Consider the following 15,580-nt stretch of genomic DNA (forward strand, 5'->3'; position numbering starts at 1 on the left):
CTCTCATTATTTTATTTAGTGACCAAAACCTCATTACATTCACTGGCAAGGTGAAAAACAAAAGTCAAAGATAAATTAAGGTGGAGTTTAATGTTGCAGGAATCCAATATTGGCATCGGTTAAATTAAGAGAAAAGACAGCAGATGCACTTTCACATATGTAGAAATATTATATTGTTTCGTGTATACTTTGTGTCATTCTTAAGATCTTATGTAAATTATTATCACATGTTCATTTGATTAATAGTGAAAAGAAAGCTTTATCGCATAAGTCTTTTCTTTATGGGGGAAGGTGTTACATATATTTAATTTGCATTGTTTGTTATTAAGTTTTTTAATTTATTTTATTTTATTATATGCTATGGATAACTGTATTTTGGACTTGACCTTATCCAAAATCAAGTTAATTTTCTACCTGACCTGAATCATTTAAAATCAAGTTCATTTTCTACCTGACCTGAATCATTTATATTTTTTTCTGTAAACAATACATAGCTAATATTTTCTCTTTGAGAATGGGTTTAATATTATGATTATTTAATCATTTATCTTGGTCAAAGTCAAGGACATTGTGTTTTCCATGTTCTTTATTATAAGTTAATAATAGATCTTTTAATTATACTTAAGATTTTATCTTGTAAACCTTCCAAAATGAAATTTTCTATTAGGTAAGTTTGCTTTTCTTTCTTCTTTAGAAAAAAACTAATTGAGACTCGTGGTCAAGTAGAGGACTATATAATCTAGGTACTAAAAAAAATTATTATTTGTGTTGTAAGGTCTGAGTAGATTCAGATGTATTATTGTTGTGTCCAATATTTCAGTTGGGCTGGAATTTATTTATTCAAATTTTTTAATTCATTATTTTTCTTCCTGGAAATACAAAGTGATCAAAAACAGCATTCTTGGAAAGAGAGACTTGAATTTATAGTGAAATTTCAAAAAAGGATATATTCTTGGATTGTATTATTGGATTCAACAAAAGGCTTTGCACATCACTACAACACAGGCCACAATGGGCACATCAAAGCTTCCAGCATTGGAATACAACTAAAATTTGTTCAGAAATTTAATCATTAGAACTTGTGTTCGAAATTCTATGATTATCTGGGAGTTATTTTGCAATACAGTAAGTTTTTTTTACATGTTTCACTTTATATTCATAGGAAATAAATCATGTTGAATTGAATTTTACAAAACTTGTTGCTTCTCACTCTCAAAGAATCCATAGACCCCCCCCCTTTTTTTTTTTGCTGGCATGCTTCATAAAGTAAAACTCTGTCAACCAAGAGTTCTAAAATTTATTTTTGTTGGACTTTGCTAATAGTTGCCTCTGCAATTCTCTTTTGTTCAAAGTCTGTAGCTCTAATATGGCTGAGACTCTGTCCAGTGCAGCAATCCTGTGTGCAATTTTTCCAAGACTCAGGGTCAATGTTTAAGTGTTGGAATGCTTTGAAGGAATCTTTGAAGCATTTCTTCTGATCACCTGGAGATTGCCTTCCCTCCCTCAGCTCACCACAGAAGATCTTCTTAGTCACTTTTTGACAATTTTGCAGTCATATCACTATGATGTCTGCAGTGTGGCAGTTTATAGTGATGTCTAGCACTGGAGCATCATGTTGCAGACATGTAGCATGATGTCCCAGTCACATCATCCTGACACCAGGTCAACCAGTCCTAACACTAACTTCCTAATGCTGAGCACCTAGTTGAGAGATCTTTAGTATTCTGGTATTGGTTTCATCATCAATTTGGAATGCATGTGACAGCGGAGTGCCAAGAGGGACTGCATGTGACAGTGGAGTGCCATGAGGGTCTCCTCATACTAATCATGTAATATTAAATGAATGTTTGATAATAACTTTTGTTACTGAAAAGACTGAAGAACGAGAATTCTAAGTTTAATCTAAAAATTAACAATGTATTCACAATAACCCTTTTCTTGGAAATATCTTTCATCGCATTATTTTCTGTCATATTATGAACACAATAAAGCTGTTTTGTTTTTGGATTTCCAAATGACCCTATTTTTTTACTTCCAATTATCAAAATATTTCCAACCAGAATTTAGAGAATAATAGAAAAGAACTAAATATTTTCTAAATGTGATCAGACCAACTTTATTCTCTTCCTACAGTATTAGGCAACATGCTCACAAAGATGCTTACTATTCCAATATTTTCAGGCATCTAGTGAACACAGACTAGACAAATTTAATAATGGCTACTGTTGCAAGCTGTCTGGTATTCATGGCCAGCTTCAAACTTACAGCAAGTTATATTAGACACAAATTATTTAATTATTAATGGAGTGAATAATATCTTTGTATCAGATACAAATTATTTAATTATAAATGAGTGAATATCTTTTTATCAGGCAGAAATTAAGCAATTATAAATAGAGTGAATATCTTTATATCAGCCACATATTTTAAACTATACACTATACACAGTGAATATTGTTAATCAGCCACAAATTGTTTATATCAAAAAAAAATTTTAATTATATATGGAGTGAATATCTTTATAACAAACACAAATTATTTAATTATATACAGAGTGAAATATCTTTTAAAAAACTTTATGTTGTTGATTACTGCTAACAAGATTTGTTCTCAAGGAAGAAAAAATTAGGTCATATAACAAGTTCACTGTCAGTATTAAAAGGGGGGAGGGAAAGTGAGTAATAATGACAGTATTGTTCCAACTGACTGACCCAATTAGTTTAGCATGAAACTGGAACTTTTTCAATTTAATAAACACCTTTCCAATTATAGGAAGGTAACTTAACAAGGATCCTTTGCAAGGATACCATATTCAAATGTAACAAACAACTTAGAACATTTTCAACATATTATTTGGCTTTCTTAAATTATTTCAGCACATTGAGTATAAATCCATGGTCAAGGACCCAAGATATAAGCAATATTTTCCATGATTTAGAAGAAGAAAAACACTGGCATATAAAATGTAGAATACCTATGCATTCACAACAAGTAAATATAAATGAATTGAAAATTATACTAGCAATAATGTTTGATGCACAGGATCAAAATTCATTTTGGTCCCCTATTAATTAACAAACTGGAATATAAGAAAGCAAACTTGATAATAGTTTACAATGAACATTCATTCTTTCTTCTTTTTACCATCATTCAATCTGCCAAGTGTAATTGAGTAGAAAAACTTATTTACAAAGTGAACCTGATAAATATCACATACTTTTGATAGAAAGTGACCAGATATCAGCTTAAAAATGGAATGATAACTAGGCAATTGTAAATCAATCAGTTTGAGTCCAACAAACCCTGCACAACACAAAATTGCACCTATAAAGGGAGATAATGCTTTTGCCTGAGGATACTTCTGCCAAGAAATGAGGGCTCCCACAATGGCTAAGGTAATATGGAATCCAAGAGTGGCCTCAAATCCTCGTGGATGAAGCAGAACCAGTCCATAGCTACTAAAAGAAATCATCATGAGCATCTGAGCTCGAACAAGGCTCCATCCATACTTAAGATACATTCCCCAGATAAATACCCACATAAAGAATGGTAGTGTATACCACTGATCTAATACAGAAAATTTATGTAGCTGGGATAAAATCCGGAGAGCTTGAATTGGTCCATATGCACATCCCATAAAGTTGAAGATATAGAATAGATATGAATCAATCTCGGACACAACTTTCTTCTCATATAAGATGGTTGTCACTGCACACCAATATGCTCCCATGATAACATATCCAATGTTAACAAATGTGTTCAGTGGCATACGGATCCATTTGGGAAACAGGTGCTTCAAAAGTGGATTTGGAACTTCTGCATAATGCTGAAAACCTAGATCTACAGTGGCCGAGTCAAAATAGTCCAAATATACCAGAAGACACATGGCAGCTGTTGGAAACAGGACTGAAAAAAAAGCCTTTGGCATTGCTGCAGTGAACATGATGCTTGTGATACCTGCAGTGGAAGGCTGAAAAAGATTTGAAAAATCCATGTTTAAACACACAAAAAAACTCCCAAAGTTTAAATGTTATTTTAAAAATCCAGCCAATACAGATAATCATTACAAAAATACAAGGACACAATCAATATACAACTGAGTACATGAAGAAATATAGTTTTTCTCCCTTATTAAGATAAATTGGGCCAGCCTAAAGAAATTGTAACCGTTCAAGCCTCCCCCCCCCCCCCAGTTTATCAGATGGTTTTTGTCAGGGAAAAAAGGGCATGGAGTTGTTAAAATCAATGAGCAAGGTAAATGATTTATCAAAGACTTAGAACTTTTCTAAATAATACTCCATATCAAAACTGGTTGAAATTTCTTTTTAAAAATAAACTCGAGGAATGATGAGCAATTTGCTCATGTAAATATACCCCAACATTCCACCCCTACTCCATGACAGAGACAAGTCTGTAGTGAAACAAAAGTCCCTTGAGTCTAATGGCTGAAAAGAATTTCCAGGAGTCCAACATAAGACCATTTCTTCATTTTAAAACCATCTTAAATATTCTTGAGAAATTGAAACATACCAAACTGGCAACAAACGGTTTTCTTAAGTTTGATATTAACATGTTCACAAGATGATAACTTTATGTGCCATACAAAGTTCTTTATCATGACCATTGACTCTGAACCTCACAGCACATGGAAAGAAAATCACTGAACATATCTCAAACAATGCCAAGATATACCAGCATGCCAACTTTTGTTAAATTTAGAAATAACTTTTTTTTATAGAATAAACCAAAAGTTGCTTAAGTAAAATCAATAAATGTTTTCATCAGATATATCCACCAAGTTGGTAAAATAACTTTAATGAGCTAACATTTACTATTATGTACTGCTTCCCACTTTATATAAAATTTGTGTCTATGTCTGCAGAAGTACAGATATGTTAGTGGTCATATCTGCACTATATCATTAAGAACCAATTAAATATTACAAGAATGTAATCATGCAATGCCACCATTCAGGTAAAAGGACTAAGTGAAAACAAGAGTTTCAAGATGGTCAGTTTGGTGCCCACTTGGAGGCCAGATAACCATTGCCATTAGAACTAGCTGCATATTGCTCTAGTGTTCTAGTGAAAACCCAATGTTGACGTGAACAACCAATCAGAAGAAGCAGTCATATAAACATATTTAGGATGGTCATAAAGGAAGCCATTTTAAAAGTTATGTCAGCATAATTTTAATACAGGAAAACCTACATATTGCAAGAATGAAGTTAGTTTTTTTTTAATACAGTGCAGCCATCCATTTTGAAGATGCAGCTTTTAGACGATTTGTCAAAGATTGGGAGATGTTGATATGTTAATTGATTCAGGATGAATAGCAATAACAATGACAGTATTTTCATGATGGCACAATATGGCAGCCTTATTGAATATCAGATTGGCACTATTTTATTTAGGATCAACAAGATCATTATAGCAAGCATTTCAGTGAAAACAACATGTTGATATGACCAAGTGATAATAAGATTTTCAAGATAGCCACCACAGTAATCATACCGATTGTCTGAGGGCCACCATTTTCACTGCACACCAACTAGAGATCTTTACATGAAAACCTCATGTTAACATGACAATCCATTCAGGAGAAATTTTGTTGATTTTTTTTTTCTGGCTACAGCAAAATGTTCCCAATGGTCACTTATAATGGCAGTCAGATTAGCACCGTTTTCATTCTGGACAACTCACAATGAAAACCCCATTTAAATATGACCATCCAATCATTATGAGTAATTATAAGATATTCAAGATAACTGCCACAGTGGGCATATTAAATGTATGTAAGTCATCATTTTCATTTCAAACCAACTAGATTTCATTAGAAGACTTCGCTTGAGAATCCCATGTAATATGACACTTTGTTCAGAAGGAGTTGCAATAACGATTTTCAAAAAAATGACTGCAGTAGCCATACTGGATGTCAGATGGTACAAGTTTTCATTTAAGGCCAAATAGCAGTATTCATTACAAAAATGGAGAAATTGGGGCCCAATGGTCCCTACAACATCAGAAAGTCGAAATTGTGTAAAATAAAATGGGTTATAGATATCCTTACCTGTTTCTTAATGATTTAAGCAATCAATTTCTCCAGTCCTAGATTTATTAGATGATACTTACCCTACCATCATGCCTTAGGAGTACTACTACTACATTGCAAATCAAGTCCTTCCAGCCAAAATCTTTAGCTATGGGAGCTAAATGCCGGCTGACCACATGAGGTAGTCAGATGAAGCTATCTCCCTTAATAGTGGGACTAGCACCAAATCCTGTGTGTACCTCAGTTACTAATGGAGTAAAATGCATGCTCTCCTAGTAAGATGCAACTACAGGGAGACTGTGAGGATGCACCCCGTTATTATTGGGTAAGCATTATTGAAGAAACATTTTACTAGAAAAATGAGGGGCCCTGAGTGGCCAAGTGGTCTAAAGCGCTCTCTGTTATGGATCACTGCCATCTCACCTCTGTCTGCACTGGTTTGAGTCTTGGATTCAGCCAATGTGGGTATGTGAGAAAGCTTGCCAGCAGCTTTTCATGAGTGGGTGGTTCTGTCCAGAGTTTTCCCAAGTTCTTCCTCCATCATTAATACTGGCCGCCATGTAGAGCCTATCAGGTGCTTAAAAATGGTGTTAAACCCCACAACAACAACTAGAAAAATTGGTTTCTTCTTAAATATGTTACCTGATCAAAATACCTTAGGACAAACAGCAAACAGTGGAGGGAGTTACATCCCATTACCATCTCTGATCCCCTAAGGTATGTGAGTCAGCTTCTGGATTGAGAAAATGGCTGGAGCATAGATCCAGCATGCCAATATGTGGCTGTGGGGAAAATAATCCCACCCACCTCCTGCAAATCTAGTGTTATGCCACACCCTTAAGAAATTAAAACTGACCTGGGACAGTAACCTTTTGTGCTGTGGTACTTACCTCAGAGCTCTCACTAGGTCACTAAAAGCTGCCTCGCTTGGCACTCAGCATTAAGAGGTTAGTGTTAGGACTGGTCGGCCTGGTGTCAGGATAATGTGACTGGGTAGGACATCATGCTACATGTCTGCGGCATGATGTCCCAGTGCTAGACATCACTTTAAACTGCCACACTGCAGACACTGTAGCGATATGACTGAAAAATTGTTAAAGCTACGTTAAAAATCCAAATCACACACACACACACACTCACTAGGTCCTATGGACAACCTTGGGTTGAAGGGCCCAGTCTAGAAAGAGATAACACCACAAACGTCTGATTGTCCATGAATGGAAGCCTGTTCTTGGCAATTAAAGTAGGGGCCATCATGAGTGACACTGTCCCATTCCATCAAAACATCTGTAGTTAGGGTCAACCGAGAAGGCATAAATTTTACTGATTCTGGCTGCTATAGCAAACAGGTCTTACACGACAAGTGTACCAATGAAGCTGTTGAGCAGATCAAATGGTATCCTATTCTTCCAGTTTAGCATCCACAATAGATTCCACTTTGGGCACCAAGCAAGAACCTTTGGGTTTGTAAAAATCAAAATTTGACAGAAGATCATAGAGGTCTTTGTTTTGTCCTACATCCTCACACCAACTCGCTTCTTTTCATGTACTTTCCTCAGAGCTCTCACTAGGTCACTAACAGCTGCCTTGCTTGGCGCTCAGCATTAAGAGGTTAGTGTTAGGACTGGTCGGCCTGGTGTCAGGATATGATTATGAGAACCAAATCCTCAGACCTCTGCATTTTCATTTGTGATTTTAGAAGATGGTGTCATCAATGACACATTCTCGTACAAATTCTTATTTTGGACCAGTCCTAACACTAACCTCTTAATGCTGAGCGCCAAGCGAGGCAGCTGTTAGTGACCTAATGAGAGCTCTGAGGTAAGTACATGAAAAGAAGCGAGTTGGTGTGAGGAAGGGAGATCATCCATTCTTATTACTGAAAATAAATGGATGATACATTTTTGCAGTTCCAATTGTTCAGGTTAAGATGTGTTACATGTTTGGCCTACAGAGAATTAACCCAAAATCATATAAATTTGTTAAGCATTTTGACTCGTGATATTGGGACAATCACATGTATCACATTCAAGTGAAACTGTTTCCTAGCTGACATTATACGAGCTGTGGAATGGAAGTCAGAGTAAACTATCTCTAGCCTTTACCGCAGGGATATTTCATTGCAGAAGGTTGAGTTAGACCTCGTGGAACCTACTACCACAGCACAAAAGGTTACTGTCCCAGGTCAGTTTTAATTTATGATTATGCAGCATATTAGACATTGTGGACTGGTAGCCTCCTACTGTGATTAGAGCTAATGTTTTCTCTTCAAATACCAAAGTAGCACTTATTTAAGGTATTGATACCTTAAGTGAAGAAAAGTATTCATGCTTACACCACTAAGAAAGCTCTCCACTTAGTCTTGCCTTCTGACAATAATCCAACACCGTGGAGTTGTCAGAAAAGATGAGAAAACCCTTTCCATGTGCATCCTAGCCCATTATGCTTTTGTCTGTACAAACCGTCAACTTCAAAGGTTGTGGTTCTCCCACTTTTTTAAGATGGGACCACGTATGCATGGAGAATGGTAATGTTTGTTCAAAGAAGCAATGATTTGGGCTTCGTTGGTACAACAGTTCCATTTACATTGGCCTGATAAATAAGTTGCCTAGTACAATAAACCCCACAAGTGATTCTTGGGATGAGATGGTTGTTTGTACAGATATAAGAAAAGAAGTCCCACTGAAACTTTTTCAATGCACATTCCAGCAGGAGACTGTTCAGTGGGAATTCTCTGGTTGAAATGCGATTCTAGCAAGAATTGAGGCTATCTTCGAAATCAATGGCACTTGATATTGTGGCCCTACCAGGTCTAATCCTAGGTAGAGACCAAGTGACTGATGCAGAAGCCTAGGTTATGGTGCCAAGGAAGGATACAGACATTGGACCCCCCCTCTCCAGCAAGTGCCTGTGCTCTAATGTTGGGAAGACAAACAAGATATTGATATAGGTAAGTGGATCCATAATTCAACATAATAGCCCAGATGGTATTTGGAATTGACCTCATGAGATCAGATTTGGATGGAAGACTGATTGTGGTGGAAATGGGCCATCTTATCTTCCATAACCATGTTAAGTTCCTTATGCTTATGGGATATGTGGCTGGGCCCTATTTACATTATGCAAGACAGCATTTGAGGTCCTCACTGATAAGGGCTTCACCATTCCTGTGCTGCTATGTCTCTGTCTATGCCTTGTCTTATAGAGAATGCTCTATAAATCTGGCACTTGACTAGACCGAGGTAACAGTTGATTGCCAGTTGGTCTTTCTTCATTAGCATATCAACAGATGCTGGAATACTGGACCAAGCTAGAAGGAGGAGGAGAATAAAACTCTGGTGTAACAAGTGACTTCTTATAGCAATGCACAGAAGCCAGAGTCTTCTCTTGTCATCATTAGGACTAACAAATACAATGGAGCTTGTGACTGTACTCCATCTCTCAATATTTCACTTTCCTTTCCTTTCTGCATCAGGGACCTCAACATTTTTAATATGAAACCCAGTTTTGATATCAAGGGTATTTTTGACTCAATCTTGCATCTCTAGAAGGGTGTGGAGATGCTGAAGCCTCCTGTACAATCTGAGATATAACTAGTAAATAAGGTCGAAATTGGTGGCCAACTATACCAGTAGATCATCCCGATAGGGATAAGATAACTTCCAGATGACCACGAAGAAAGTCCTACCTTAAAGTGGCATGTGGATGAGTTTATTCCTTTTCAAGTTGGCATTGGGTCACTTAACTGGATACAGGGTGTTCTGAGTGTCTTGTAGCAATTACTTTTAGAAGTATTAGAACTAGTTATTGCAAGTAATGCACACAGAAAACAGATTTTACTAAAATGGACTGTTCTAGTAACTGGAAAAGGACCGTGTTTACATCTACTTGTTTACACCTAGTACAGTCGGCTCCACTTAAATGCATATCGCTTAATTGCATAGATCGCATAAATGCATGGCAAAAGTTTGGTCCCATTTTACATTGTAAATATACATGAATTCCACTTAAATACATACTCCGTTTATATGCATAGCCTGGGTCCGGTCCCGAGGCTATGCATATAAACGGAGTTGACTGTACTAGTATCAGTACCCAACCACATTGATTCAAAGGCATTGTAGCTAGTTTACATTGTGAGCTTCCATCTGGCTTGATAGGCCAATAAGTTGACAGTATTGGGGTCTCCTGGTGACAATCAGGTTAGAAATTATAAACTGATGAATGAAATCACAACGTTTTATGCATTTTTTATATATCTTGGATGCTTTGCATTTTAACTTTGGTAAGGATCTACAAACTGGAGGGTTATTCATAAAATAAAAGATGCCTGACTTGATATTTATGTTTTTACTTGCACAAGCAACATAAATATCAAGTGAGGCAACTTATATCATAGGGCTAATGAGAGGGTGTGCACATCATAATGATACAGTTTGGTAACACAACACAATGTACTGTTGTCAACATAGCCATATCAACAATGGCTCGTTCCAAATGAAATTAAGAGAATCGGTCAATGAATAGAGGGTTGGGGGGACCAAAAATAGGTTTGGAGCAACCCCCAACCCTCTGTCAAGTGACCAGTAGGTCTGTCCCCCTCAATTAATTTCATTTGTAAGGAGCCCATGCAGCCAGATCCCTCATTCTTATGATCAAACGTGGGTGCAGAGAGCATGATTTTGTAACGGTCTCACTAAACACCCCAAATATATAACAGGACACTCCAAAACTCTCCAAGAACACCCCAATATTACAAATCATCACATCAAAGCTATAAAAAAATGCTTCAAGAAGCAAAAAAAGCAAATACACGCATGGACATTGATATTATCAATGATGGAACTGGTTGAGAGACCCATTTCTGATAATAACCAATAGAAAATCACTCTTATGCATCAAATCTCTAATTTTACAAAAGGTTTTTGAACAATTTCCTCATTAAATAATAATCCTCTGTACATTCTTCATTTATTTTGTTATAAATTGTTTATGTTCAAATTTTCCTTTCAAAAGCATACATTGCACATTTTTACAGAAACATTCAGAATACATAAACAATAATTGTTACCAACTCCAAGGCAGTGATTTCTCTTGATTTTACTTAGATGTCAAGAAAAATTGTATGTAATTGTATTCAGTAATATTTTATCAACATCAAGGAAATGAACAGTACGATCTGAAGACATTTGTGCATTTACCCTCATGTACATGGTACAGGGGTTGTTTCAAACGTGTTCTGAAATCTTTGAAAGTGACATTGTTGTGAACCTTTTAGAAGGTATTTTTTTTAAAATCAAAATTGATTAAGGGAAGTTGATTAAGCATTTTTACTAACTTGCAATTACAATAATGTAATCTTCTTTTACACAATTAAGATTTGTTACAATGTAGTTTCCATTATTCTCTTTTAGAGTCTTACTGCCAAAATAAATCAGAAAATGTTTTACTTGAAATTAATCGGGGCCCTGAGTGGCCAAGTGGTCTAAAGCGCTCTCCGTTACGGATCACTGCCATCTCACCTCTGTCTGTGTGGTTCAAGTCTCGGATTCGGCTAATGTGGGTATGTGAGAAAGCTTGCCAGTAGCTTCTCGTGGGTCGATGGTTCTTTCCGGGGTTTTCCGGGTTCTTCCTCCACCATTAATACTGGCCACCATGTATAGCCTATCGTGTGCTGCAAAATGGCGTTAAACCCTACAACAACAACAACAACTTGAAATTAAAGTATTGCTTAAATCCAGCGTTAAATGCAAACATGATTACTGGGAAATAGATCAAATAAGAGAACACACATTATATATATATATATATATATATATATATATATATATATATCGTTTCTTGCTTCTTATCCACTTCTCCCTGTTCTGTCCAAAAGGAGAAATCACTTCTCCCTAAAGTTCAAGTCTAGCTTGACCCCTGTGGCTCTTGCATAAAATCACAAGATGAAAAATACACTGTAATTAATAAGGCTAAAGGAACTGCATGAAAACATGGTCAGCAAAGTAAAACAAGTAAAGTATAACCAGTTAAACAGCAAAATCATCTCACTTCTACACTATAAATAACCACATACTACAACATGTCAGTGAAAAGCCCCATCTTGGACTAACACTATCTGAGGACTTCATGTGGGAATTGCATATTATCAAATCAACCAAGAAAGCAAACACTACACTAGCATTCCTAAAAAGAAACCTCAGACAATGTCGGCAGACATATAGATGAACTGCCTATCTAGCACTAGTCAGATCCATGTTAAAATATGGTTGTGTTTTCTGGGATCCATACTACATTAAGGCTGTTGATAGAATTCTGAAGGTCCAACCAACACCAGGCAGCAAGATTTATATCTGATGACTACAAAACCAGACAAGCAGGATGCATCACCAAAATGTTAACTGACCTGGGTCTACCAGCACTCCAAGACAGGTGTTGTTGTTGTTGTTCTAGGGTTTAACGCCATTTCTCAGCACAAGATAGGCTATACATGGCGGCCAGTATAACTGGTGGAGGAAGAACACTGGAATACCCAGGAATGAACCACCGACCCACCCAAGACAGGTGTTGTAGGATTTGTTTGACATATCTCTATATAGTAGTCAAGGAGTTAGTGCCAGCTCTCTCACCGAATATATTTTTAAAACCATTATGACAAAAACGCTAGATTAAAGCCAAATCTTTTCCAAATTTTGAAAGCATAAACACTGTAGAAAAACTAGTATCAAATAATAGTAGATATTTTGTAGCTGAGCAATGTAGAACAGAACAATTTAGTAATTCTTTCTTTGTAAAAACAACTGTGGACTGGATAGTACTAGAATCATCTCAGTGACATTTTTGTGTGTGCACAATCAGTGGAGAGCTTCAAGACAGCTCTTGAATAATACTACCTTTCTATCTGGCTTGCTCTTCCGGTACAAATTTATGCAATAACTGGCCCTGCACTGTGCACATTCAGAATCAGGCCTGTCAATGTGGGCCAATAAAGTTAAAAACTTAAAGATGAATAACTGAGAAACAGAAATTCTAATAATTTTAAACACATTTAACTTGCCATTTTGTTTAACTTATTTAACGACTAATTTGAACATTAAATTGCTTTGCCTCCTCCTGGTGCTGTGGTATTGCTATTTATAAATGTTCGCGTTACTGTACCTGAACACTTTTTGTCAAAATGGGAGTTACTTCCCTTGGCAACTCTTCACTTCAATAATTTTCCTCTTGCACAACAATATCATTATATATTCGCAGTTTTTGTTGTTGTTGAAATTTAAAGCAGTGTTCTTTAAAGACTTAGGGTGGCTGGTGAGTCTTGAGTTGTCCCAGGGTGTCTATGGGGTGTTGTGTGAGACCCATTTCGTGATCTTGAAATGGTCATGTATTTGTGATAGAGAAATGAATCTAGCATGGATCTTTGTGACAAAGTTTGTCGGCGCCGACTAATCACCCTACGACTGTTCCAAAGCACTCTTACCTACCCGGTATACATATATATACAATTTTTAAAAATCAAATAAAAGAGTAATCAGTTTAATTCTGCACTGTATAAGTATCAAGTAATATCAGCAGAGCTTTTCCCTTGTCCATCATCACCAAAGAAAAGACCCCGAGACTACCCCAAAACTACACCAAGAGACACCAAGACTGTCCCAAAACACTCTCACCTACCCAGTATATATACATATACTATTAAGATAAGTCAAATAAAAAAGTAATCAGTATAACTATGCATTGTATAATTGTTGAGTTTTTTTCCTTGTCGGTCATCACCAAAGGAAAGACCCCAAAACACCCAAAGCCTACACAAAGAGACCACAAGACTGTCCCTAAACACTCTCACCTAACCAGTATACATTTATACAATTTTAAAAAAATCAAATAAGAAAGTAATTAATAAAGTTATGCACTGTATAATTACTGAGTTTTTCCCCATGTCAGCTATCGCCAAAGGAAAGACCACAAGACTACCCAAAGACTACACCAAATGACCCCAAGACTGTCCCAAAACACTCTCACCTACCCAGTATACATTTATACAATTAAAAAAAAAAAAAAAGTAATCAGTATAACTATGCATTGTATAATTATCAAGTAATATCAGTGGAGTGTTTCCAGTAAGACATTTTCAGTAATTCATTTAAAGGTTTTTGTTTACAAAAAGTCGTTTTCTCTGACAAAGAGGGATATGCTTAATAATTAGATCCTACATTTATATTCTTTAAATTATTTTATTATGTTTACAAAACCTATAATAACTTTTAATTTTGACAAAGAAATAAATATGTTAATTAATTAACTAATTAAAGGAGAACCAAAAAGTATGCCTCTGTTTGACAATAATATTCAGTATCAAAATTATCTTTATTGTTTGTCGTGCTCACGCATTTGCAAGCATAACTATCATGGTATCAAAGATGTATAGCAAATCAAGCACAGCTTACCATATTATGGAACAGAATGGGTCCAATGCATGGTATCAAATGGACTACCAATCATTTTGTCCCAGTTCTAAAGAAGCATGGCTGTCATGCAAAAACAAACACTTTCTGCCTCCCGAAATGAGTACACCAATTGTAGGCAATAAGCAGAAATTTTCTTTCGAAGTAATGGATAACATGGAGAAGAATTTTAAAATTATCTGAACCGAGAAGTCAGCATCATCAAAGACATTATCAGAGACAATAAACAGTTTTGCAATAGCTAATGACTGCATTGTAAATCAGCAAATTGTTGCCACTGATCAATGCATACAACAGAGCAATCAATCAATCACCGTTGATGAGTCTGTTATGTCAACTGAAATGAACGGTGACAACACTGATGAGAACGTTGAAAATGATGCTAAACCAGCCTATTTCCATGTTCCTATAACCGTGAAACAATCGATATCAGGACAGTGGCATTCTGGTCACGAAGCATACAAACTGTTCACTAAAAAAGAATACGCAGTCAGGTGCCCCTAAAATTAAGGTACTATTGATGCCATTTAAGATTAAATTAAACAATTTTGGGGTACAGTGATAAAGAATTTCAACTGTAAAACATGGTTTTAGGCGTCTTGTGGGTCTTTACAAGTCTTTGTGCGTCTTTCCTTTGGCGATGACCGAAAAGGGTAAAAACTGATGTTAAACGATAATTATACAATGCACAGTTATACTGATTACTTTTCATCTGACTTTATTTAATTGTACATATACCTTATGGGTAAGTAAGAGTACTTTTGGGACAATCTTGGGGTGTCTTAGGGTAGTCTTGGGATGTTTAGTCGGACCGAAGTTTGTCTCCACATTAAGTTCCAATTTGCCTTGCTCTTTAGTGACAATTTCATATGTTTTATATGTTTCAATAGCTTTTTTTATAGCTCGGGATACACTACCTAAGCTCAGTAAATTAGCTAACTTTTTTCACAGTAAAATTATCCCCAATTCATTCAAGGGTTTGACAGATCAATATATAGAGATAGACTGCTTCCGTTACCGTCAAAATTGGAACTCATGTATATGTTAGGAAAAGAACAAAGATGTAC

At 36.0% G+C, this 15,580-nt stretch overlaps 1 protein-coding gene across 4 annotated transcripts; it reads right to left on the minus strand.

The window, feature by feature from the left end:
- Window positions 1–1,881: 1,881 nt before the first annotated feature.
- Window positions 1,882–15,544, minus strand: LOC149789176 (transmembrane protein 187-like). 4 transcript variants are annotated; one of them, XM_089975310.1, is made up of 2 exons: window positions 15,431–15,544; window positions 1,882–3,970 (listed from the first exon to the last, which is right to left on the minus strand). In XM_089975310.1, exon 2 carries the CDS (start codon window positions 3,941–3,943, stop codon window positions 3,125–3,127), a length of 819 nt encoding a protein of 272 aa, XP_089831436.1. In that variant the 5' UTR covers window positions 3,944–3,970; window positions 15,431–15,544; the 3' UTR covers window positions 1,882–3,124. The 4 variants fall into 4 exon arrangements, with proteins under 4 accessions (XP_089831436.1, XP_089831437.1, XP_089831438.1 ...); XM_089975311.1 differs by having other exon boundaries at window positions 15,454–15,541; XM_089975312.1 differs by lacking the exon at window positions 15,431–15,544 and adding an exon at window positions 13,210–15,382.
- Between the last annotated feature and the right edge of the window lie 36 nt (window positions 15,545–15,580).

Source organism: Sinohyriopsis cumingii, chromosome 11, assembly GCF_028554795.1.
Source record: "Sinohyriopsis cumingii isolate HCF-2022 chromosome 11, ASM2855479v2, whole genome shotgun sequence".
NCBI classification, from domain to species: Eukaryota; Metazoa; Mollusca; class Bivalvia; order Unionida; family Unionidae; genus Sinohyriopsis; species Sinohyriopsis cumingii.